Source organism: Onychostruthus taczanowskii, unplaced genomic scaffold (genome assembly GCF_017590055.1).
Source record: "Onychostruthus taczanowskii isolate IOZ18803 unplaced genomic scaffold, ASM1759005v1 scaffold26, whole genome shotgun sequence".
NCBI classification, from domain to species: Eukaryota; Metazoa; Chordata; class Aves; order Passeriformes; family Passeridae; genus Onychostruthus; species Onychostruthus taczanowskii.
Genome location: NW_024499906.1, coordinates 5,927,511 through 5,953,968, shown reverse-complemented (window position 1 = coordinate 5,953,968; position 26,458 = coordinate 5,927,511). Strand labels below are relative to the sequence as shown.

Below are 26,458 nucleotides of genomic sequence, written 5' to 3'. Positions count from 1 at the left end.
TACCTCTTGTTGATTCAAAAACAATGGTGGGCAGTTTAGCTGCAGGCAGTAACAGAGGGAAAAGAACCAAGTAAGTACAAGGCTAACTGCTTCTTTATCTGTACGAACTCCAGCATCTGGCAGCTGGATGGCACTTCCAGGTGCAATGGGAGGAAGTCTGTGTGAATGGAAAGTCCTACTAGGCTCAAAAAATTTGGGCCCATAGCTGAAGGTCCTGATGTCACTGGGCTTTTCCCACAGATAATTCTAGAAGAGCCTCTGGTAAAGGCAGTGTTCATCTCATCATCAATTCAATTTTTGCCATAGCCCTGCTAGGCTCTTAATTTCTTCTGTTAAAACAACAAATGAGATGACCCAACTGCAATCTCTAATAGGTATCACGGGTCAGTAATCATTCATTTGTTATAGTGCCTCTCACCCGAAGGACAGAGAAGAAAATTTGTCCTCCTAATGGCAAGAGCTGTAAATTAGTTTTATTTCACTGTTAAATCTAGCTGCCTGAAAATTAGGATGACCAGCCCTTAGCTGGGAAGAAAATGTGTCAGCTCAAGGGATTTTCTGCATTAGGCAAATAGGCAGCTCATAATCACCCATTAAACAGTCACAGTGGCTGTGTCCTGACACCCTTGCTACTCAGAGTCTGAGTGACTGCTGATTTACTGAACATGGTGAAACTTTGCAAGACTGGTGCCCACTTCTGGGCCAGTGACCCCAGCTCCACTTCTAGCTTAGGAAGAGACATGAACATCTCCTCCAGGTGCTCATGGTAATTTCATCTTTCAGGAATATAGACATGTTCAAGCTAGGGATGATGAATTTCTCTGTGAAGGTACATCTTATCTCTATTATTAAGGGATCTTCAGATGAGGTCAGATTTGAACATGTTGATCTTTTAGGCATATACATTTAGATGAGACAAATCCTGCCCAAAATTTAGCCATCTGTTTGTCACAGGTGTTTCCTCAGCTGACTATTGTTATCTTTATCCATGAAGTCTTTGCAAACTCTGTAGGTCTAAAAGATGTTTTTCTGAATAAGCATGGACTCGCTGTGGAGTTGGAATTTAAAGGGTAAGCCATCACTGCATACTTATAGGGTGCAAAGGAGGGAAATGAAAGGGTTTAAAAACAGATGGAAGCTCTGTTGACAAGGGCATGAAGGTGCCTAACAGCCTTCACCAAGCAAGTAGCTGCTGGTGAAGTTGTAGAAACACTTGAGTGGCTCCTCCTGGGAGTGTGGGTGTCCCTCTAGCAGTCACTTCACACATTATTCGTGCTTTTGGCAAGACAGACTGCACAGAACACCACACAGCCATTCCTGCTTGTTAAGCCTGATCCCGGAGGGCTGCACAGAGCTCTCCCAGCTCTATCTGAAACCAGCAGGGGATATATTGCTCACCCCAAATGATGCAGTTCCTTGCAGCAAAGCCATGCTGTCTGCTGCAGGGTCACATCCCAACAGGCTGCAGGGATTGCAGCAGACATCTCAGTGGCCTGAGGGCACCCCCCGAGGGTAGGGAGGCTGTTGTCTGCACTGTGAGAGATGGGGAGCAGATGTTCCCTCCGTCCCATCCCTGAGAATCCCTGCTTCCTCTGTGCAGCCCTTTGGGAAGGAGAGAAGTTTGTCCTGGAAAGAAAGGCAGAAACACCTTCAGTGTGATGAAATGAGTGGTATGTCGTCTTGTTCAATAATATGTCACACAGAAAGCTCTCTAAAAAGCTCTCTATAGAAAGCTGAAAATAAATTTTAAAAATCTACCCCACTGTCAAATCCTCAAAACCCATAAGTGTATCAGAACAGTTGTAAAATTTTTCACTTTTATGATGTGCAAGTTATAGAATATTGTACAGCCAGACAAGTTTATAAGAATAGGTGTTAAGCTGCCAGCATGGGGAGGACCTGGCTGAAGTTAAACCCTTGCCACAAGACAAGTGAGGGTGTGATGAGGGACATTTAAGAGTGAAAATGGCTCTGAATAAGAAATGTGGTCCTCTGTCTCCTTTTCCTGGTGCTCCACTTGCACCTATTTCCTGTAGGAAATTTCCTATTTCCACTGAAATAGGAAATTTTACAATGGAGAACCAGAGAGACCAGAGCTGATAGAAAGAGCCTGTGGTGCTGCAGCCAGAGCTGCATAGTCTATGCTAATGGATTTCTGACTTCAAAAATAACTAGACTCCAGGGAGTGCAGCTCTGCTGGGTAATGGGTCTCTCACATCTGATTGTGCCTGTTTTCCCCATGAACAACCTCGTCATTCCCTGGTGATATCCAAGCAGTCAGCCTCACCTCCATGCCTGGTAAAATCATGGAGCAGATCCTCCTGGAAGATGTCAAAACATATGGAAGACAGGGATGTGATTAGAGACTGCCTACATGGCTTCACCACAGACAAATCATGCCTGACTATTTTGGCAGCTTTATTCAATGGAATGGCTGCATCAGCAGACAAGGGAAGAGCTACAATTGCCATCTACTTCCCCTTCCCTAAGGGTTTTGATACCATCCCCTACAATATCCTTACTTCTATGTTGGAGAGAGGTAGGGGTTTGATGAATGGACTGTTAGATGAATAAGGAATTGACTGGATGGCAGCATCCAAAGAGTAACAGCCAATGGAAGTGGAAACCAGTAACAACTGGTGTGTCCCATAAGGGTCCCATACTGGGACCAATACTATTAATAGTATTAAATACTATTTAATACCTTCATCAGTGACATAGGCAGTGGGATCAGTGGGATCATAGGCAGTGGGATCAGCACCCTCAGCCAGTTTGCAGATGGTATCAAGCTGAGTGCTGCAGTTGATTCATTTGAAGGCAGGGATGTTATCCAAAGGGACCTTGAGAGGCTTGAGGAGCAGGGCCCTGTGGATCTCATGAAGATCAAGTGCAAGGCCCTGCACCTGGGTCAGGTCAATCCCAGGTATCAATACAGGCTGAGTGATGGATGGGTTTGGAGCAGTCCTGTGGAAAAGGACTTGGGAGCACCTGTTAACTTAAAATCAGATACAACTCGGCAATATGCACCTGCAGCCCAGAAAGCCAACCATATCCTGGTCTGCATAAACACAAACGTGACCAGCAGGTCAGAAGGGGTGATTCTGCCTGTCTCCTCCACTCTTGTGAGACCCTAACCAGAATACTGCATCCAGCTCCAGGGATTCCAGCACAAGAAGGATGTGAACCTGTTGGAGCAGATCCAAAGAAGGGCCATGAAGGTGATCAGGAGCTGAAGCAATTCTCCTACGAAGACAGGCTGAAAGAGATGGGGTTGGAGAAGAGAATGCTCCAAGGAGATCTGATTGCAGCTTTTCAGTTTATAAAGCATGACAGAAGAGATGGAGAGACACTTTTTTTACCAGGGCTTGTAGTAACAGGACAAGAAGTAACAGTTTTAAACTGAAGGACAACAAGATTGGATAAATATGAAAAAATAATGAAAAAATCTTTACTGTGAGGATAGTGAGATGGGGGAACAGGTTGCCCAGAGAAGCTGGGATGCTCCATCCCTGGAATTATTGGTGGCCAGTTTGGATGGGGCTTTGGGAAACCTGGTCTAGTGGCAGATGTCACTGTCCATGGCAGGGCACTGGGACTAGATGATCTGATAGGCCCCTTCTACCCCAAACCTTCTGTGACTCAGCAGTGCTACACTCACTCCTGCTGTTGGCACACAAGGTCAGAAGGCAGGTGCCAGCAGGCTAGGGGGGGGCCAGGGGACCCCCCAAATTCTCCCCAAAACAACAGAGCTGCAGGAGGCACAACACAGAGACTGACTGACCTGACCTCTCCTGAACAGGATAGGCTGTAGCTTTCCATAAGCAGGATTGTTAAATTAGAAGATTGCTGTGGATTTTGGTTTTCATTGTCTTGTTAGGTTTTTGTTTTGTTTTGTTTTGTTTTTAACAAAACCTTTTAAATTTTCAGTCTATTAATAGCAATGGAACATTGTCTTCTCAGGCTAAGCTGAGCCTCCCTTTCTGTTCTTTCTTTCTACCTGTATCCTCCCCACATGAAAAAAACTTCTAGAAGAACTATTCTTTGAGAATTTGAGGGGGAGGATGAAGAAGGAACAGGCTACGATTTGCACAAAATTAAAAGAATATTTGAGACACAAGACAAATGTTCCCAGAGAAATGTCCCTTTCCTTACTGCAAAGAATATGCCAATGAAGCATTTGCATACATTACACCAACTAAATTAATTTACCCAGACTTGCTGTTTGCTTTTCATGCCCAAAGCTAACAGCTCACATGGATTTTCTGGGTTGTTTTGTGGGGTTTTTTTCCCCTTTCTTACACAAACTCAAAACACACTTTCATCTGACAGTGAAAAAAGGATGAATTTTAGGTTGTCTTGTAACAGGGAGACTTTTCCTTCAGTGCCACACTTACATTGCAAGGTACCCAGAGCAAGGACAAGCTGAAAGTCACTTGTGGAGAATGGATAGAGATGTGCAGGGGAATAAAGAGTTACTCTGAGCTAGAAACAATTTATTTCCCCCTCTTCTATAACCTGGGCTTGACCCCACCACAGCAGGCCATCGTGGATGGGTTTGGGATGCCCACTGCTTGTTGGTACCAGCAGTGCCTCAGCAAGGAGATAGACATGACTTTAAGACACCCTTTCATTTCCTCAGAAACAGCTCCCAGGAGAAAGTCTTAACTAAAAATATGGAGTGTTTTATGGCTCATGCATTGTCAGTGACTGCTACAGAGGCGTAGGCACAGGCAGAGCCTATGGAGACAGGACAGGGAGACAGGGAAGTCAGCACTGAGAGCCCTATGTTCCCTCCTCACTACCCCTACCTGGCCCCAGCCTACTGTCTGCACACCACTGTGACAGTCTGGCACAGGCTTAGCTGCACATTGCCCTGTGACAGTTGTCAGAGCAATGTGAGATAGACCACAGAGCAAATCCTTGGCCAGGAAGCGTGCATAGGTGGGATTAGAGACACTGGTCCCACCAAGAGAGGCTGTGGGCTTGTTCAACAGCCACGACCTCATCCCTTCTCTCCTGCCAGGAGACCAGTAATGTTTGTGCCATCCTTTGGCACTCCTGGGGTGCATCTCTGAAAGAGCACTTAATGGACTTACATGTCATATAATTGTGATAGCTGGAGATTGTCTGATGGAAGGGGAGAAATTCAATTGTCTCAGGGTGGATTTGGTCTAATTATCTCAGATGACACCAGCAAATCTCCTTTTCTTAGAGACACGCTGTTACTGTAGTAACTTGTAAATGAATATCAGATGATGAGTAATTTAGAGGCAGTCTGAACTGCTAAGTTTATGAGCACAGTGGGCAATCATTTCTTCTTTCTTTTTTTTTTTTTAATTCTTTTCCATATTAATTTCTTTTTCAGTATGAATGTAAACCACAAAATCAACAGGTCAGATATAGGGCTCTTGTGAACTCTGCCTTCCCTATCAGTCAGAGCAGACGCAGCTTGGAAGCGCTTTATCACTTTGCTTTTAATTAAAGCCTATAATGGTTTTGCGTTTTGTGAACAGGCTTTATCCAAAATACAAAGTGGATAAAGGATGAAGCAAATCTCCAGATAACTCTGCATTTTTGATTATCTCTATTGTACATATGCAGGCTGCTCACTCCCTCACCCAGAGCCAGGATCAGCAGCGTCTCATGAGCAAGCTACTGATAAACAATTGTTGCACCCTGCCCTTGTGGAGAAAGAGCTGATAGGGTGTGCCTTGGCTTCTGACTTGCCTTGTGTGGCCAAAGGGGATGGCATCACCCTTGCTTAAATCAAGACATAAACCTTCTAGTCCAAAGAGAAGATGGTAAATGTCTGCACACCCCAGTGCATCAGCAGTTGCAATGCAGCATCAGTTACACTTTGCTATGGTTTGCTCTCACTGCACTGCACCCAGCCCTAAAATGCAGCAGAGAGAATACAAGTTGCAAATCAGGTCCCAAGGGCATGTCCCACCCTCCAGCCTAGCTTTTTATTTTGAGTAGCAAATAGCTGCCAGATGCAGTTATTTGCATGCACAGGACGCAGAGGAACTGCCCATGCACATGCACATGGTTTTGCTTGCATCTGATAGTTTATTTTATTTCTCAAAGAGAGCACAGAAAGTGATCTCAGGTGAGATACTCCAAACACAGCATCTAAATTGGGATCATTTTCCTGGGTGTCCATGACCCTGCTGCAGCTTTGGCTGAGGGTCATCAGGGTGGTGCATCTCCCTTCGGTTTGAAGCACAGGAAGTTTTGGTGCCCATCTGGGCTTGGAAGGGTTAATCAAACTTAGGTTTGAAGTAGGAGAGCTGCAGAGTGTGACCCTGCTCCATCCTAGCAGTGTCCACACGGTCTGTCTCAGAAAGCATCTATGGACTGAAATGTTTTAGTGTGGATCCTGTTTATATTTCATTATAATTACATTGTTTTCAATATATCAAAGAAGATTGAATTTCCTGAAGTTTTTTGCTTGCACTTCAAGAGTGCATGACAGTTAATGCTGAAAAAAAAAATAAATTAATAGAAAGCAAGGGATTAATTTTGAGAATAACATCTCTCTTTTCACCTGGGATACATTTAAAATAATGAATCATAAATTTGCTAGATCTACCAAAAACCAGTGTTTTTTTTCCAAAATACCTCTGTATATATGTGGATTCATCTCAGAGAAGTGTGTGGTACAGCATGGGCATGTACTAAAGCTGCATTTTCTCTGTGTAGTCAGAGGTGTGTAATTAGCATGACAGCCATTAACACATCCCGTGCGCTGTGTCACCAAGTCACGCCTGATTATGTTGCAAAGTGAGATTAGTAAAATGAGCTTGAAGTTGTCCTCTCACTGCCATTTGATAGTAAGGAAAACAAATCCTTCCACTGCCAAAGCTGCAACTAATATTTAGTACTTAAGAAATTCAACTGATGCATTCATAATGAAGAGGATTTTGTGCAATTAAAATTTTAAATAAATCCCCAACATGATCCCTGGCTTGGATTTCTTAATTTCAGATATGAAAGTACAGCTTTTGACAAAATAGGTTGAGGGGGTTGGAGTTTTTTCCTTCTCTTTTCTTTCATCTGAAAGACTTAAAAAATCTCATCAGCATATTAAAAAAGAGCAGAAGATAAATTAAATGAAGACCAGGATTAAAAGACTCACTACTTTCTTCATGTCACCTTTATAGTTCTTTTGAGCTTCTGTCCCTGTGAGGTGGGTGTAAGTAACGTGGAGGTGGATGTTAGTGGGTGGCAAAGCTTTTGTGAGGCAGAAAGAAATTGAGGATTAGAAAATTACTGGAGGCAGTTTCCATACAGATGAGAAGAAGCAGTCAGTCCCTGAGAAGCCAAGAAATAGGAGGAAGACAGTAAGAAAACTGAATAAATGGCACATATCACTGGCAAAGAAAATGCCAATTTGTTTCAGCAGATTCCCTAAAAGTTGCCATGGTTGTTGAAAGTTGCTGAAGGCCCTGGAAGCTGCTCACTCAAAGCAATCTCACAGCTGCAGGCCCAGGTCCCTCCTTGTCTGCAAAAATCTTTAGGTCAATGTCAAAAATCCACTGAGTTTTCAGTGCTCATTTCCAGTTGCTTACACACCTACAGGGTGACCGCATCCCTTGTTGTTCCTTGTCACAGGCAGGTTGGTGGGGTTGTAACAGGGGCTGTGAGCACAGCCCCTCTCAATCCCTGGCTCCCACCAAAGCTTGCAGCTGCCATGAACATGTACAGCTCCTACCAACTCTCCTGCAATCCAGCCAAGAAAGCAGTGGATGAAGAGGAGAGGGTTAGGTTCATGGAAGAAGTAATTTCCTCTTGGGAGGAGGATTGGTTTGCAATGCCTCAGGGTGTGCTAAGGCTGGACTGGGGTAGAGAGGGAGCTGTCTTCTGGTTTGGGCTGGGTGGCATGTGTGTGATGGCTTTGTTCTCATCTTCGCAGTTTCTGTGTGGCCCTGCTCAGAAGCCCCACCGTGGTGGCCTTCAGACCACACCACTGACTGCCCCAAGCAAAGAGCCCAGCGAGTGGGTGAACTGATGAGTGTTTGCAAAGTGTGTGTGACCACTGGAGAAAATGCAGTTGCATAGGTGTGAAGTCTCTGGAAAAAGATGATTATTTGCAGCACCTGCTTTCCTGTCAGAAACACTTATTTACTGGGCAGTGAACCAGTCCCTGTCCTCCCTCCTTGGAATGTTCTTGGCACGCATTGACAGGGTTCACAGGGATGTGAAAGGCTGATTTTTGCACATTATGTGCATTACAGCAAGTAAAAGTAGGAATGAGGCATCCAGGTTTCCAGTATAACACTGAGGAACATTGGAAAGTGCTGAAAGGTGACACTTAACCTTTACTCTAAAGACCTGAGCAGAGTTTATTCTTCTACAATGTGGTGGTGCTACTCACCCTCCTTATAATCTGGGCCAGCAGTGTCCAGGCCCTCTCCCATGGGATAGGAGCACTGCTTTCAACTCTCCTTCACTCTGTGGGATTTATCTTGAGCAAATTCACCATTTTTAAGTCAGAACTTCAATGGCAGGACACTTAGCTGCTCAGGGCAGCAGCTGCACTTGCTCTCCCTGCTGAAGCTGTGCCAATGTGCAGCAGAGAAGCACGGCTTGAGGCACAGTGGTGTATCTAGTGCCTGCACCAGCCAAGGCCATGACCCCAGCCAGCAGAGGTGCAGGGTGGGTTGCTGCCTCTGTTGCCACTCTTTTCACCATAGCTGATCTAAAGTCTTCACTAGTTCAAGCACAAAAGGTCCCTCAGAGCTTGAGGAGCAATAGCAAAGCCCTTTCTCCCGGGTGGGTGCCTCAGCTTTGCAGCTGCAGTCTCAGAGTCGTGTTTGTGTATTCTTTACCTCTTGGAGGTCTTTAACTCTTGCATCTACCCTTCATCCTTCCCCTGAATTTTCCATCAAGTCATTGGAGTTGTAATGATGGTAGGGAGGCACAGATTTACACCCTCACGTGAGCAGGCATCCATTTCTCTCTCTGTGGGCTGTGTTGTCTCCAGCACAGCAGGAGAAGCCCATTGTGGTACACATCTTTCCTGACTAAAATTGGGTTGTCCTTCTGTTTCTTGTCCAGCAAACATCTGTGGGTCTGTACTGAGGATGGGTTTGGTCCTGACTGCACCTTTCCTGACTAAAATTGGGTTGTCCTTCTGTTTCTTGTCCAGCAGCCAGTTAAACCTCTGTGGGTCTGTGCTGAGGATGGGTTTGGTCCTGTCTGCATGTAGAGAGGGTGTCCAGTGGGATGTTCTTTCAGCACCACTTGGAATCAAGTGAATTGCACTCCAGGACTCTTCACGGGCTGTAAAAGGAGCTGACAGTCTTCAAAGTTAGGGACTTACCCCTCAAACATCAAAGGTAGAACAAATGTGTCACATCTAAAGCAATTTGTTGCATTTTTAGCAGAAACCCTGTGTCCCACTTCAAATCTAGTCATGGTTTGGTTGGGGTTGTTTTTCCATAAGAAAAGCACCATGTGCTTATAATTTGGTCTTTGCCAAGTTACTTGGTCTTGAAAAGAAGTGCTCTGTAATAAGGTGCATCATTAAAAAGAAATTTTTCTGTGAGCAGCAGAGCCTGGTTTCCTGCGGTTTGGTGCCTCATGGTGGGATTATGTTGCATCTAATGAGGAGCACTCTGGCTGAAGCCTTTTCTCCTGTTCATAAAGACACTGTCTCATGTGAGTTCTCTGGTGTCTATAATCCATTTGGGATCAAACTGCCATTGTTTAGGTTCTCTCCTGTCTGTCAATGTAATACTGCCCATGTGGCCAGCTGTTCCTCCCTGGAGACATGAAGGGGTCATGCTGCTCTACCCTGATGCCTGTTCTCTCAGAAATGATTGAAAATTAAAGCATTTGAGAATTCCATCCCGTAGTTCAATTTGACTGAAATTGGCCAACAGGATAAAAGATAATTGAGGATAATACTGGACTGACACAACAATATAATAAATCTAATTTTATTAGGTAATTGGGCAATAAATGGTAGAAAGTAAATACCGGAGCAGTTTTAACATGGAAATAACTGTTCATAAATATTTATTCAAGCATTTAAATACACTCAAGGTGACCATTTTTTGCCTGTTTTGCATTTCAATTTTAGCATTTCAATTCACAGCCATATGAATGACCAACAAGAGCACAAACACCCCGATAGTTACACCCACACCTCAAAAATAAATGTAAAATCATATTTTTATCTGCGACTTTTTTTGAAAAGTGACAAGGAATTATTAAACATTTCTTTCTAAATACTACAGATTTAAAATTTTGAAACAGGATGGTCAAACAATTCAGAAGCCAGATTTTGAAAATGATTCTTACCAAGTCAAAGAATAAAAATAGATCATGTGGTTTGTACTGAGTTTCCAGAATTTTCAATAAATCTGAAATGAACAAAGTTAGACGAGAAATCCTTTGTTGAAGTGGTTTGTGGAAATATTTCAGAATTGTGAGTTATGAAAGGGAATTCATAATTATATGCACACACACAAAAATATCGTATAAGTTGGTTATTGTAATTTATTTTTCCAGTTCCAGAGCTATAGAGACATGCTTGCCATAAAAGGATTTTTGAAGATATTTGTATTTTCTTACCTTGGATGCAGTTTAGATGGATGAGCTACCATTGTTCTCCATGTTTCTCAAATTAGGAGAGCGCATTTCTAAATTCAATTTCATCCTCAGTGGAAATGGTTTCTCTTACTCTGGTAATCTTTGGAGAAGAATTATACACAGCCTATAAAGCTTCAAATTTCAAAACCTAATTTTGAATGTTAGTCAAGAGGTTAATTTAAGATTCATCTTCCAAAAGCGGAGTTAAATAAAACTGATAGAAGGCTGGAACTTGTCAAGTGGTTGAGAGGTTTATCAGCATGTGAGTATGAGTTCATTAGTTTTAATTAGTATAATCACTAATTTTGCATTAACAGTTTGGTGAGAGAAAGTAATTGCTCACACCCACTGCATTAGATTGGGAGATTAGAATTCATTTTATGAGGCAATTAGCATTTCAGGATTTTTTTTTTTTAAGGCTTTTATGATCTGCCATTGCAGTAGCCTCCTTCACCAAAGAGTTTAAATTAACCATAACTTTCATCCTAATGGGATGCAAAAATTAATGTAGAATTAAATGTGAACCAGTAATCCCACTGCGATAAGCAGGCAGCTAAAGCCACAAACCTTGATTAGTTTATAATGACCTGTTTTATTTCCCAGACAATGATAGCCATTTATCTGTCCTCAATTCATTATCTTCTCAAAAAGTTTATATTCTTGAATTTTATACAGCAAAACAAATAAAATATGGGGAAGGCAAAAGTAGAACAGTACTACTGAAGTAATAATTGTCAAGAGAAAAAACTGCAAGTTTCAATAGTAAGGCTTAATTTGTCAATTATTCTTCATATCAAATGCCAGAAAAAGAAGAAACAGCTCCCTTTGACATCCAGTGCCTTGGGAAGAGCCATGAATTTCACAGCAACAGCAATCACAACCCTGCTCTATCCATCATAACCCTTGGCAGCTACTGACACAATGAGAATGGATGGAATTGTCATCCTGGTTGGCAAGGAAGCCCTGATCTGAGATTTAGGACAGTTTACCCAAGAGATTGCCTTCCAAAACATCCTGTAAAGAAATGCACAAGTTCTGCTGGGAAAAACTGCTTACAGCAAGGCTGTAATTAACGTTTTCATGGTATCCATAACAAGACAAGACAACACACCCTTTACAGCAAATCTGCCACCCATTATATGGGATTACTCTTGCCCCTGGATAAAACAAATCTCTGCTCAAAAATCCCAAATCTGCTGTGAATTGGATGGGGCATGGAGGAGAACAACTGTTAAATGTTACAACTATAATGTAGTTCATGCCATTTCGGGTACATATATTAAAATAAGGGGGTGTGGGACGCTATTTAGGGAATTGCATTAATCTTCCTAGGGCATATGTTAAAGCGAAGTGTGTATATATACATGTATGTATTGCTGTAAGGGGCGTTAATGGATGTAAGAGATGTACCTTTATAAGAGGAGTTCAGAGAGAAAAAAATGCTTAAACAGCTAAAATTTAGGCACAGCTAGGCAGACTGGATCTCAGTCTCTCTGGCATCAGCTGGTGTCACCTTTAGAAGCTGAAGTACTTCAGCCAAGATCTGAGTCCTGCACTCTAAGGGCTGCCTCACTCTACAGGCTGCAGAGGCAGTCCCAGGTAACCAGGTTTCTGTCTTGGGTGGGTGAAATAAATACTTAAAATTGGGTAAGATGAATCATGACCGGCATGCCTGTGCCTTAGGGTTTGTCTATGCACACAGTTACTGTGGAGAGACATTACTCTTCCTGGATAGCATTACATGTGAATACACTTTCGGCTGAGTGAGACTTATTTCTCTTCAGCAATATCCTCTTGAGAGAGGCAGAACAGTTTGCTTTTTAGTCCTCACGTGGAATTCTTCTGCAAGAGCTGCTTTCTTTTTAGTGAGCTGCCCTACCTTAATCCAAATTTACTTTAGTATAAAAATGCCCTCAATCTGCCATCCAATCACCTTTGAGAGCAATTTAAGATTTATGGTAGTAAGAGCATCAATTAGGCACAAATACATTGACCAAAAAAATAGTGACAGTATCATATGCAATAAAAACTGACATTTATTTCACAAATTATGGGTGTAATAAAGCCTATTGTTTCAGGAAAAATGCCTGTATTTGCCCGTATGTTTCATTAAAGAATAATAATGCCATACATATTTCATTCCCTTGTTCTGAGCAGCAAAACTCTTAACTGTATAAAATGCCCCATGCTGTCCTTGCTTTGTTGAGTTGTTCTTTCTTTTTAATCAGATTTTTCCCCCTGAACTAATGAAATTGCTCCTTAAACACATACATCATTTTCATTTGAAGTGACTTATCATGGCTCAAACAGTTTGTCTGTTCTCCTGGAGAACAAGGCAGCTGCCATCTCCTTGTGCTGTGCACATCCAGGTCAGGACTGTGTCTGATCCCCGGTGTGCTGCGTTCTCTGAACCCCCACTGGTGCTGCTTTAGGTGGAGTATGGGTGGCTGATGTCTGTGGGGTCTGTGCCTTGCACATCTGCACTGGTTTCTGGTCCACTCGCCCTCACATTTAATTTCTCTCTTCCCGTAGTATGCACCGACCCGCTGTGCAGCTGCGCAGGCGTCCACAGAGCAAGGCATCCTTCCTCCCTGCCATCACCACGAAGCAGTGCACGACCCCCAGCTGGTCCCCTGCACGTGCCCGCTCTTCTCCTGCCCGTGGGAAGGGCATCTGGAGGTGGTGGTGTCCCACCTGAGGCAGACCCACCGCATCAACATCCTTCAGGGCGCGGAGATTGTCTTCCTGGCCACGGACATGCACCTGCCTGCACCCACGGACTGGATCATCATGCACTCTTGCCTTGGCCACCAGTTTTTGCTGGTCCTCAGGAAGCAGGAGAAGTATGAGGGCCACCCCCAGTTCTTCGCCACGATGATGCTGATCGGCACGCCCACCCAGGCCAACAACTTCACCTACCGGCTGGAGCTCAACAGGAACCAGAGGCGCCTCAAGTGGGAGGCGACCCCCAGGTCGATCCTGGAGTGTGTTGACTCTGTCATTTCAGATGGGGATTGCCTTGTGCTGAACACTTCCCTGGCTCAACTCTTTTCTGACAACGGAAGCCTAGCGATAGGAATTGCGATAACCACCAGCAAAGTTCACAGCTCCGAAGCTGAAATGTGATGGGGAGGAGGAAGAGGAGGAGGAACAACAGCAACAACAATGGTGCTCTAGCTGCCTTCTGAGAGCCAGAACTCACAGACTTTTTATCGGCGGGGGGGGTCTCGGGTCTTTTATGGTATTTAGTACTTGTCCACAGTGGGCATTATGTAAACATCCCGTGGTTACAGTCCCTGTGTCATGTATTTACCGTTTTGCTAATACAATTTTATGAGAAATTTTAAAGAGGCTAATCAATTTATTGTCGCCCTCCAGCAGCACTGGAAACAACACTTATTGATGAAAAGTGCACCCAGACTGACTGGCAGAAACCTTTGGTGTGACCATGCTATGCAAATATGTTTCCTTCATTGCCTGCCTAATGGACCAGAGGCCCCTGTGCCTGATGAAAGGTCAAGTATTCCACGGACAAGAGCACCCAGGTTTCCATATTAGTGATAGTGGTTTAACTCCTGTATTTTGGGCACAGCCAAGCCCTGCGGGAGCTGGCAGTTTCTGAGCTCCCTTCAGCTTCTGAGGAAAAAACCTTCTCACCCAAACAGTGAAAGCTTAGAAGATAAAGTCACTCCTCTGCTGAGCAGAGGGCTGGGAAGCCTCACTTTGCATTTAATTGGGAATGGCAGCTAGTGGTTGGTCACTGTGATCATGGTTAAATCTCACTCTTGTATCATAAACAGCAGGGAGAGATTGCTAGATGGTCTGGCCATAGGATGAATATAACCATACCCAGCCATTGGGGTATTCATCTTTTTAGCTGCTGTTTCCTTAAGTATTCAAAATGAAATTTTCATAAAATAAAGCATAAGAAGGGTCTTAAGCTGGACATTGATCTTGCTACTGAATTCTGTGCCAGTTAGACCCTCAGTTTGTGCTGCTAAATACTGATGCACAGCAATAGGGATAGGACACCTATTTGCCAATTGGCTTTGAGATTTGATAGGCACTTCTTTGAAAAAGACCTCAACAGTTTTTTGCCTTGTATACATTTTGTGGTGTGGTGGTGAGGGGTGACCATTGCTTTGTTCTCCTGAGGGTGTTTCACAAACAGAGATGGTCACAAAAAGACACAGGCTTCTTTAGGAGCTTCTTCTCTTGAATTGTTCCTTGGGGGGAGAGTTGGAGGCAGGTGCTGGCCATCTCCTGTCACTCATTCCCATCTGCAGTCAGGCCTGTTTCCTCCACAGCCTACAGCAGCAGTGAAATCCCACTGCAGTAGTGACGTGTTGAAGGAGGGGGCTCAACAGATAGTGTGACACATGAGAACCATGGGAAAGTGTCTTTTCCTGTTTTCCCTTCTGCCTGTATGTGGCTGTGGTCTGGCTGCTCCCGAATGCTGTTTCAAGAAACATCTGGTGGGTTGGGTCAGTTAGTAGCTTGAGAGACTGAGGATCATAGTTTGAGCCCCTTGGAAAACCAAGGAAGGGGGGGAAACAAGCTAAGAACAGTCCTTCAGTGTCTCAAAATGCATCTCACTCTAGCTTTGGGCAGGCAAAAACTCTGATGCTGATCTCTCCCACCTGTTGCTCTCCTGAGGATTACTTTAAATGATGCATGAAGTAAAATGAATTGTAGTTTTCCTGAAATGAATGCCATGCAGGTAAATGAGTTCTGAGGCATAGATGCACCTCACATCCTTACCTGGATTTTCACAGCAGGCCAGAGAAGGGTGAGGGTCTCTTCAACAGGCTGCTCATGACCACACAGTCTGAGGTCTGAGGAAAACTCAGTCCCTGTAAGAAGGCACTGGAGCACAGCTTCCCCACTCTCCCATCTCTGAATTTAGGGAGCCAAGGGTGGCACACTGATTTGCAGTGCCTCACTGGAACAGGCAGGCTTCAGAGTGGCTGGCTTTTTCCCTGTGGTGTTAAATATTCAGGACCAGCAAATGCTGCCCTTTCCCTAAATGATAGCAATAAATAAATCATTGGTATTTTTGTGGACTGAAACTGGCTTCTCCAGCTCCTCTAACAATTGTTGTGCTGCTGAATTAAAAGGAAGCAAAAGCAATAAAATCTCAATAAAACCAGTTCCTCTAGTTTAAACTTCCTGAGCTCTTTGTACAGTGGGGTAGAGACCAAATGTAATGATGCTTTTGTTGCCTGACCACAGGTTTTAGGGTGAGGAATATTATTTAATTATTCTTTTTTTTTTTTTTAGTCTATTTACTTCTTGTTAGTTGGCACTTTTTTTCCTTGAAATCTCAACTGAAATGCAGGTATTTTGGAGCATGGCCCTTGCCAAAGGACCAGTGTATTTCTGGCAGGACAAGTGTGACACTATCAGCTCTCTGGAGTGGGTATCTCCACCTCTTGCTAGCACCCTAATCTTGAAGGAGGGATAGTGGAAATGTGACCTTCCCAACATAACCTTCCACACATCTCATGTGTTCTTCTCCCAGAGCTTTCTAGTGACCACATCAACAGTTCAGCTTTTCCATTTTGTTTTCAGTCTTCTCCCCTCATCTGATAGCTGCCTTTCTCAGCCCATTTTCAAGCCCTCAACTCTGGTTTCACCTTGTGTCTTGCAGAGCCCATGGCATTTCTTACCTTCTCACATTTGTACCTGTTGGATGCTGTTGTTTAAATCATTTTCACTGTGTTCTGAAGCCAACCAAGTAACCTCCTTTACCACTTTTCTCCACATCTGCAAAGATCCAGCTCTGGCAGGGATTTCAGAAATTCAGATACATTGGAGTACTGAGAAAAATCTGCCCAGTAAGACTCCCAGTAAAGAAAAGGAAGACCTATTCTGGGAAGAAATGAGATATGGTTGCCTAAATCCAGCTTTCATAAGTGTCTCAACATGAAGTGCAAATGTTTTAAGGAATACTTTAGGACCTTCTACCACAGAAGATATTCTAATTCTGTCATAATTCAAAGCCTATGAGCAACCTTATACTGCCATAAAGCAAAGGTGAAACAAATATTCTGCATGGTAGGACATAAATCCTAAAATACTGGCAACAATGAAATCAACAAAATGCTTCAGTTTTCAAGCATTCTTTCAGTGCTCATGGTATAACAATTTTTACAGCTCTGCTTATGGTTGAAAAGGAGCTGAAGCTTGGCTTCCTAAATTTGATCTGAAATCAGGGCTTCTAAAACTAATTTTGTACTCTAATATTTTGCATCTTTACAATGTATTAAATCTGAATTCCTGCCTTCCTGTGAAGAACAGAGCCTTGCATCTCTTTGAAGTAAGGAAGTACCCTTCATGTGGTGCAGGAGAAAATGAGATCTTCCAAAATTGCTATGCAGCTGTTGCAAAACTCTGTTTTCCCAGATACCTGAGAGTGGTGTTCCATCTTTGTTTTGGTGGGGTTTCAGCTGTTCTTTGATTTTCTACATAGACAAAATATTGGCTTTGGATTTGTGGTTTTATTTTTAGGATTTTTATATATCTCTGTTCACAGATGGATTTTCTTGTGCCTAGTTTAGTAAATTACAACAATAATTTCATCAGGCTGAGACAGATGGATTGCTACCAGACCCACTAGAAAACCTACTTTGGTTCATCTGCACTATCCATCAGACACCATGTGAATGTAAATGTCAGATCTGCAGTAAAACAGCATTAGTGCTTTCAGCTCAATCCCATTATGAATTAAGCTCACATCATATATCCATGACTCCTTATAAATCAGCTGAAGCATCCTGAGTCTCATCGTCTTGAAAATGACAAAGAATCTTGCTGTGCCAGTGCTGGCTGTAGGGCTTGTTGAGAAGTAGGGCAGTAGTCAATCCTCTTCTCACTGGACTTGGTATCACACCTCTGTTTCATACCATCCTTAGGAACGCAGCCCAGTAAACTACTGAAGGCACAAGAGGTGCTAAATTCTGGACAAGTTTGGGTTATAGCAAAATGAGTCACAATATATTGCTGGATGCTACTGCATGGCTCTCTCTTTTGAGCATCAGAGGAACTAAATGCAGTTGACAGTACTGTAGTACAGGTGATTTATCTGTTTTTCTAGCCCAACACACACCTGACAAACACTTTAATTGGAGAAGAGTCTGTCAGAACAGGCTCAGATGTGCTTCTTCTTCAAATGAATCAGAAACAGCTTCTCACATGGAAGAGCTGCAGATTTTGAACTGTTCAGACACAAGCATAAGTTTTTAATTTTAAGTTCAATAAACTCTGCCTGCTCACACCATCAGAGTAAAGGGCAGAAAACAAAGACTGCATGTGTCATCACCAGAACTCTTCACACGCAAATATGATTCACCTTCTGCAGAGATGAGCCTGCAGAAACAGAGAGGGTTTCACAGCAGGGTAGCACAGGGCAGCACCTGCAGGCTCCAGAGGCATGCACATAGAGCTGAGGGCAGAGCTCATCCTCCAGACAGAAACCACTCAACAGGAACATCTCAGAGTGTGGTCACAGCAGGACTGCCAGGAAAGCGATTGGACCTTCTGGGTGTAGCAAACAGCAGGAGTTAAGGCTCTGTGTAGAGAGGTTTCTCTTCTCATCAGCACCTTCCACCTGGCTACAGGACCTCCCCTCTCCCGGGCACCTTGTCTCTGGAGCAGTGCAGCTGATCAGATCAGCTGGGTCTGCATGTGAACAATCCTGCACAAGGATGCTGCATGGTGAGTGCAAACACCCAGCCCCAGTCCTGCCTGGCTCCTTTGGGTTTGGTGGGTACCCATCTACCTGCAGCTGCTAGTGATTCCTCCAGGTCCTGACACCCAAGAGTTCTGCTGCCTTTCACCTGCATAGCTCCCACCAGGGCAATAAAGTACTTGCTGAAAACCACACAAAAAATCTTTGGCAGAACATCACATTAAGCGTCTACCTCATATTCCTGGCTAGGACTACAGGCAGTCATTCTTTCTCTCTCCACACAGGCAAGAGACTAATGCATAGCTTTCTTATCTCCCTTTGGGCTCTGCCACTCCAGAAAATACATGTGAAAGATTGGGAGGCAGTGATAATCTTCAAGGGAATAATGAGGACTAACTTTCATTGCAAAGATGGCTCTTCTCACAGGACTTTCACAAAAGGATGCCAGGCTCCAAGAAAGAAACTAACAAACTCTAGGGGAAGGCAAATAGGAAACACCAATTGCAAAGCTTGCTGTCCTTCACCCAGAATGAGCTTTATGTCTTCCAGGGAGGGAAAATCCTCCTGAGACATTGCCTATCTGAATACATCACTTAATCTTGTAGAAAGCTCCAGGACAGAGAGGTTCTTCCTGTTAGAAATTGCATCAAGTAACCTTATTGAAGACAAATGGCTTTGAACTTTCATAGCAACAGTGATGAAGTGCTTCAACATCCATGCAGCACAGACTGAAAAATCAGGGCTTTTAGACAAAGAAATAAACTTATTCAAATGCAAATGTGAGATTTAGGGCAGAGTTTCCAGGTGATCTTAAAAGAGCTTTTCTTATTGCTGAGACTGGATGTCTGCATAGCAAGAGATATCTCACTGCCAGGTCTTATTGGCTTGAGTTCAGGAAAACTCAGATATTCTTTGTTTCTCTGCTAAGTGAGACCACTTAAAAAAGTAAAGCAAACACTGTAATGCATTAAACAAATTGGAAAGGATCTTTGTTTTCAGATCAGATTGCCTGGCAAGGAGACTGTGGGGAAAGGACTGCATCTCCCACCTGTTCAAGATGAATCCAGACTGGCAAGCAGAGTCTATGTAGAAATTTTCTTCATGTTGCAATCTCTGCTTCAGCCACTGAAGATAACAGCTGCCAAGCAGCTGGCTTGAAGACTTCGATGACTCTGAGACTGTTCTCTAAATATCTGCTAAGATCGACTTTTGGGCTGGGATGGTATCAGGGCTCGAGACAGGAAGGCTCCACAGAGGCTCAGCAAGGCTCCTCAGCGTGAGTGCAGGGAAGGGATGCAGCAAGCCTTACATCTCTGCCTGTGCCTCTCACAGCAGGACCACTGGGTACCCCCACAGGGATCCGTCTGGGTGCTTCCTAACAAACTGTGGCAAATAGCTGGGCCACAAAACTGGATGCTACCGTTCTAGAGTGGCTCAGTTTAACAGCAGCCAAAATCAATGTGAGTCCCTCCCTTAGCTTCAAGAATTAAAGCAGGATCTGGCACATCAGAAACACTAAGTCCATTCTTATCACCATCAGATATTTCCTGTTTCAGCATACAGGTTCCTCCCTGGATTCTGACAATGGCAGTAGATTACAAAACATGGCTGGGTGCTACTGCAACTTCCACAGTACAGTTCTGATCCAGAGAGAGACCTCTGGGAACCACAGTAACGCAAATGAATAATTGTATAATATACTAACATAAAATAATAACCCAGTGAGGGCTGATAACATCTTTAAAAGTAGCAGCTGTAACTGAAAGGGGTAATTACCTAAAGTGAGCTTCAGGAGAGGCCTGTGTTTTTCGCTAATTGAGACATGGAGGGAGATATCCAGAAGAGTGACAGTCTCAGGACAACTCTGATTACTCAAAGAAATGCTGAACAAAAAAAAAGTCAGCTACAAGTGTTCTGAGTGAAACAGAAATATATTGCTGTTGCCTCTGGGCAGCAGTTTCTTGTAGCATGTGTCCTTGGAAAAGGAATTCCAGTAGGCAGAGAGGGTTGAACTTCAGCATGCCACAGTTACTGCACTGTCACTTCTAGAGTTTTTGCTAAGAAATACTTAATCAGGACTGCCAAAAAAAAGAAGAGTATAAATATCCACTGGATGGTGTGACCAATGTGAGAGCTGCCAAGGAGATTTATCCAGCTTCCTCTGGGTAAGCCTCCACGCAGCTCCTCTGCTGGATTGGCAGAAGACAGGAACAGCCCCAGGTACAAGGAGGACTGGCTGGATTCCTGGCAGACTGTAAATTGTTGTTGCAATTGCACAGTGACTGTGTGTGATAAACTCCCATGCTGAAAACCAGTGAAGATTAAACCTGGGCCCTCCACCAGTGTATGTCTGACTGCTGATGCTGACAGCCAGGCTGTGCATTATGGCAAACTCATTGGCCTTACAGCCTGTATGCAGGACTGGCACGTGTTGGTGGTTGTGTACACACTGAGAAGTCATGTTGAAAAAGGATTTCTGCATGAGATATGTCCTTAGTGTGCTGAGGGCAAGCATGTAATTGTACTGTCTGTGCTGGATCACACCTCACCTATGACTCCTGATTGCTCTTCTCTCTGCTGGAAACACAGATGAACCAGAGCTGAATCACGAGCCATGGAGATCTCCAGGCACTGAGGCTTGCAATGAACACCACGGGGATGCTCATCCTAAAAGGGCCCATGGCTGTGCACAGAGAAACACCGAAGAGCACTGATTCAAATATGGACAAATCTTTGTGTATGAGCCATAATGCCACGTTTCCACATATCAGAGGATTTATTTCTGCAAAACACACTCATCTCCACTCAATTTGCAACCTAAGTGAAAGCCCTGCTGTGACTTATGAAGTTTCCATATGCAGTGGTGGTTGCACTTTCCCATTCAGCCTCGAAGGCTGGCAGGTGAGATAGGCTCTCACTTCCTCAGTGACATGACTTTCCTCTATAGGCACAGTGTAGCTCTTCTCCAGACTTAGTGATACTCCCCTAGGTGCAGACTTGCAGCAGAAACCCCCTCTGCACCATCTGGCCATGAGATCAGAATGATCTGTCCCAGCCCCAGAGCTGTAAAGCTGTTATTTCACACTGCATTTCCTGTGGAGTCTGTGATCCGACCACAGCACAAGCATCAGAAGCCATCCTGCCGTAATTGTCCCACTGCTTGGCCAGGTTAAGGCACTTGCTCAGCCATGGTGGGTCAGCTGCCCATCCTAGAGCTAACCTAACCCTACAGGACACCCACTGACAAGGCTGATATGCTGTCTGACAAAACAAACCCCATTCTCTCATGTTTGCCCTGAGTAGACACAGCAGCCAGTTCTAGGGACAGGTCTGAACCATCACAGTTAAGTTAGAAGCTAATATGCAGGTGAAAATTGACAGTGGGACAAATGATAGCAAAATTTAATTCAGGTGCAAGGACTAGTGGACTTCATCAGCAGCTCAAAACAAGAATGGGAAATGCTGATACTGATTATGGTAAAAGGGGATGATGGCAATGTATCCAAATGCAAAGGTGACAGGAAAAAGACACTCATAGGTCAAGAGGCTTTTCTGGAGCAACTTTTAGTTTTGGTGTTAATGCCCTGGCAGAAGGCTGACACAGCTTGGCTTTTAGACCAGACAGGTTGGGCAGCAGCCAAGAACAGCTTTTATTCATTACATGTAAACTGAGCAAATTCGTCAGGGAAGGGAGTCAATAAACATGGAGCCTCATGGCACAGTTTTCCCAGAGTGACCTTTCAAAGCACAATTGCATGCTGAAAGACTCGATGGGAGTTGTCTCTGATCAGAGAGGCACTAATCAAACTGGACTGGGGACTCACTGTACTCAAATGGGAGTGTGTCGAAAAAGGGCTGTGTAGTTAGAGATTACTTTTGGCTAGGTCCCATATGAGGCTGTGATCAGGAGAGCTTCAAAAATCTTTGGCTTCAGGCTCTCTGGGAAAAGGAAGAAATAATAGTTGTGCTGGAAAGCATCTTCATTATCACTAAAATCCCTATGGCTTACTTATGCTCTTCTCATCCAATGGGGATAACCACATTCAGATCATTTAATCGAGGAAGGATTTTGATTGTGTTCATGGAAGTGCATGACTGATCCTCAGTCCCTTGGACCACAGCCTTCAGGCTTCAGCTCCAGCTCAGTGTCATGGGCTATGGGGTCACCATTCACAAGAAGAGCTATCTTCTCATTGCCCCACCCCCAAGCTTCTTCCCTGGAAAGCAGCCTTGCCCCCAGCCTGAACACCCCACAAAACTATCCTTGTTCTTCCACAGGTAACAATCTCATCCTCTTCCAATGCTTAAAGACCCTCTCTTTAATTCCTTTAAAATGAACATTTTCCAGCTGCAAAAGTGAACCTGAACCACCTTTGTATTATGTCAACATAATTGCATAAGTATTCATATCCCCAGAGGGGTAGGCAATCCTGGGCTTCTCTTCAGCCTTGTCTTAGATGCCACATGTCATAACACAGTGTCATTTCCCAGGACAGACACACTGAGCCCTAAGGCAAACTAGCACAAGACATCGAAAATCGCGCAGCAGTCAGAAAACCAGCCAGAGACTGAGAGGCATCCTTCCATCTTCAGCGAGTTAATAGAGGCATCAAGGAGTGCACTAAGGAGTGCTTGGAGCTGGCCTGGTGAGGTGAGCACCCCTGGAACTCAGCACAGGACAATGGAGGAGCGGGTTTCCTGAAGATGACTACTGCATTATTAATGATAGTTCAGGTCACTTAATCCAAACGCTTAGATTATCCTCTGAGATGCTGAGGTGTGTCCATCTGCAAGCACCAATGACAGAATTGCAAAAGCCCATTTCCTCTTTTAAGATTCAATCAGTATCACTGTGCTACTATGTCAAGAAAATGAATCCTTTGAGAAATTGAAGCTGTTTTTTTGGATAGATAGTGCAAGACTGATCCTTACAGAACCATAGAATTGTTTAGGCTGGAAAAGACCTCTAAGATCATTGAGTCCTACCATTAACACAGTATTGCCAAGGCCACCTCTAAACCTCAGTGCCACATCTCAAATCTTTAAATACCTCCAGGAATGGGGACTCAGTCACTTCCAATGAGCAGCCTATTCCAGTGCTTTACCACTCTTTCCATGAACAAATTCTTCCTGATGTCCAACCTGAACTTCCCCTGGTGCAGCCTGAGGCTTTGTACTCATTCTGTTGCTGGTTGCCTGGGAGAAGAGCCCGACCCCACCTGGATCCACCCTCCTTTCAGGCAGTTGTAGAAGTGATAAGGTCACCCCTGAGCCGCCTTTTCTCCAGGCTAAACACCCCCAGCTGCTCCTCATCAGACTTGTGCTCCAAACCATTCCCCAGCTCCGTTGCCCTTCTCTGAACAGGCTCCAGCACCTGAGAGTCCTTCGTATAGTGAGGGGCTCAGAACTAAACACAGGATTCAAGGTGTGGCCTCACCAGTGCCCTTAAGAGCAGGGGAACACTGCCCTGATCCTGCTGGCCACACTATTGCTGATACAGGCCAGGATGCCATTGGTCAAACACAGACTTGAAGACAAGCACAAATAATCTCCCTGAACTCAGGTAAAGTATGCCAGATTAGAATTTAAGTAAAGAAAATAGGATAAGAATAGGTTATTTACTGCACAAATCCTAAGCAGTGTTTTCGTCCATGCGTATTTTGACACATATTTGTATTTGTTGTCATTCATATGCCACTGAATCTCCCCAAATATTTGACTTTGACTTAACATGTTACATTTCATGAAGTGCTCTAATTGAACATGCAATGAATGGTACCTCCGAGAGAGGTTCTTAACCTGAACCAATATAATCTTCTAGAAATCCTTATGATGATGTATAGTGTGAAAGAGGAGCAATAAACCTTTCTATGGGTATCTGTAAAACATTTTATAATGTGTGCCATGCAAACCCTATTTGATATTCTCAGCTTGTATCACCTGCTTGCATTGGAGGGCTACTTTTATGAGGAGGGTGGTGCATCATGAGACAGTTGAAATTAAATACTAGGAAGAAAATTTGTTTGCTGTATTTAATCTTCTCAGTCACAGTCGGTTTGAAGATAGAAGTGTCACCATCACCAAAGGCAAGACAGAGGTCCCTGTACTCCTGCTTGGGCTGTTCCTCATGAGCTGAATTTAGGACCACCTGCAATTTGGGGCAGGAGCTTGAGAATCCGCATAGGAATCAAAGTTTTGGACCTGTGTCTAGCCCAGAGCTGGTCCTGTGGGGAAGCAAAGAAAGGGACTCTTGGCATTTCCTAATCATTTCTGTCATTTCATTAAATGGAAACAACATGAATCTGCTCCTCATTTCTTGCAGGCTTTGGGCATCAATTTTTGTCTGTTTGAGTTTTTTTTCTTCTGGACAATTAATGGGGAATATACTTTAAGGTTACCACACGAGTTATCAAAGACCTTCACAGATTAATTACTTCATTTCAGGTTGGTTATTTGCAGTATCAGATTTGGGCAGGATCTCTAACACCATTGCCTGTCAATTCCTTTTAACATCATTTTTTTTCTTTGCCTTCTTATTGCCAAAACCTGTTTCAGGCTTTCATGAAGCCTGATAGGAATTGCCTTGAAAATTCAGCTGAGTATCAAAACTGACCAGACATGCAAGATGAATATTCATGGTTTATTGAAGCAACCTCCACCCTTAGAGCAGGATACCTTCAACTGACCTGTTGTCTCTCATACAAATTACTGCTTCATTACCATTCATTCCTCTGGAACTCAACTGCAAGGGACATCAAACTCGTGTTAAATAATTCAGAAAAAAAGTGGAAGAAAAGTGTATCTGGTCAGAGTGGAGGCACCCGAAATTTCCTGCTGTACCTGCAAATGGAAGTGGACTTCAAGGGACTACAAGAACCAGCTTCTCCCATTGGACATGAATCAAGGGTGTTACCCCCTTTGATTTTAGACAAGTGGAAGATAAGTGTCTGCATTTGCTCGGGTGAGCTATAGTTTCTCTTGTGGAGGGTGGAGGTAGGGCACTTTGAGGATGTAATACATTTCAGCTATTTAGATATCAACTTCAGGAGGCAAGGAATAAAATCCTTAAATTGCTCACATCAACGTCCACTCTTTCGGGGGCTCAAATCTCCAGGAAAACCAGACTGAAACCTACCCCAAACACCACAGGCTAGGAGCAAAGTGTACTTTGTGCTTGCGCTCCTCCCATAAGTTAAAATTGCTGAGGAAGGTCGTTCATTTACCAGCTGGCAATAACAAAAGATTACCAAAGGAACATTCTGGGCTGTGGGTTAGCACTGGGATCCAGTTCAGCAGCAAACAGAGAGTTTGATTTTCACTGTCCTCATTTCTCTGGCCTGCCAGAGCAATCCTAGCCTTTCTTTCACCAAGGTTCAAATAGGAGAGCTCCACCACTTTCAGGACTAACAACTTTCTTCACAACAGACACACAAAAAAATTGCTGATGATGGAGGAAGGAGATGTGATTTTCCTCCATTTACCTATGAACAAACACACCGGTGGTTGCAGAGCAGACACTGATTTGTGGAGAAGTCAGTTGTGCCTTAAAACCCCAGGCAGGAAGGGGCAGAGTGCCTTTTGTGAACCAAAATGATGTTTGGGGAAGGCATTGTGGTAACTCCTTTAATACAGCCAGATTTCATGTGCAGCAAGAAGAGGGACTAAAAATAGAGCAAGATGCTAATGAGGGCCTGGCACACACCATCTGCACAATGAGATGATGATTCTTTTTGAAAATGCAATAATTTAAGGGGTTGTTTCATTTTGTTTCTCTCTGCTGCTGCAAAATGTTCAGAAACATGAGGCTGTTTGGGTCTTCATTTTTTCTCCTTAATCTTAGGAAAATGAAATTGTAATGGACAAAGAAGAAAACAACTAGAAGCAAGAGTTGCTTTATTTTTCCCAAGGCTGCTCACATGTGATCAGCAAACAAAGTGGGTCAGAGCAGGCTTTCATAACACTTCAGGTGGATTTCCACACAGCCCAAGATGGAGGTTCAGGATATTTTTTACAAAGAAGGACTTTGACTCTTTTCCCAATTTGTTGCCTCTGTTGCAGGCACCACTGGAATCTCCCTGTCTTCAGCTTGGTCATCTCTACACCCAAAACCCACCTGGCAGCTCAGGTTAGCCTGGGACACTTGCTTTTGGGGCATACCACTGATTCCTT

The 26,458-nt window shown here is 43.9% G+C and overlaps 1 protein-coding gene across 1 annotated transcript in view; it reads left to right on the top strand.

The window, feature by feature from the left end:
* The window catches only part of SIAH3 (siah E3 ubiquitin protein ligase family member 3), a 41,171-nt gene extending 27,446 nt beyond the window's left edge, over window positions 1-13,725 (top strand). Inside the window, exon 2 of the mRNA XM_041407364.1 lies at window positions 13,132-13,725. Within this exon, the coding sequence (XP_041263298.1) occupies window positions 13,132-13,725 (594 nt within the window). The remainder of the gene's footprint in view (window positions 1-13,131) is intronic.
* Window positions 13,726-26,458: the final 12,733 nt, after the last annotated feature.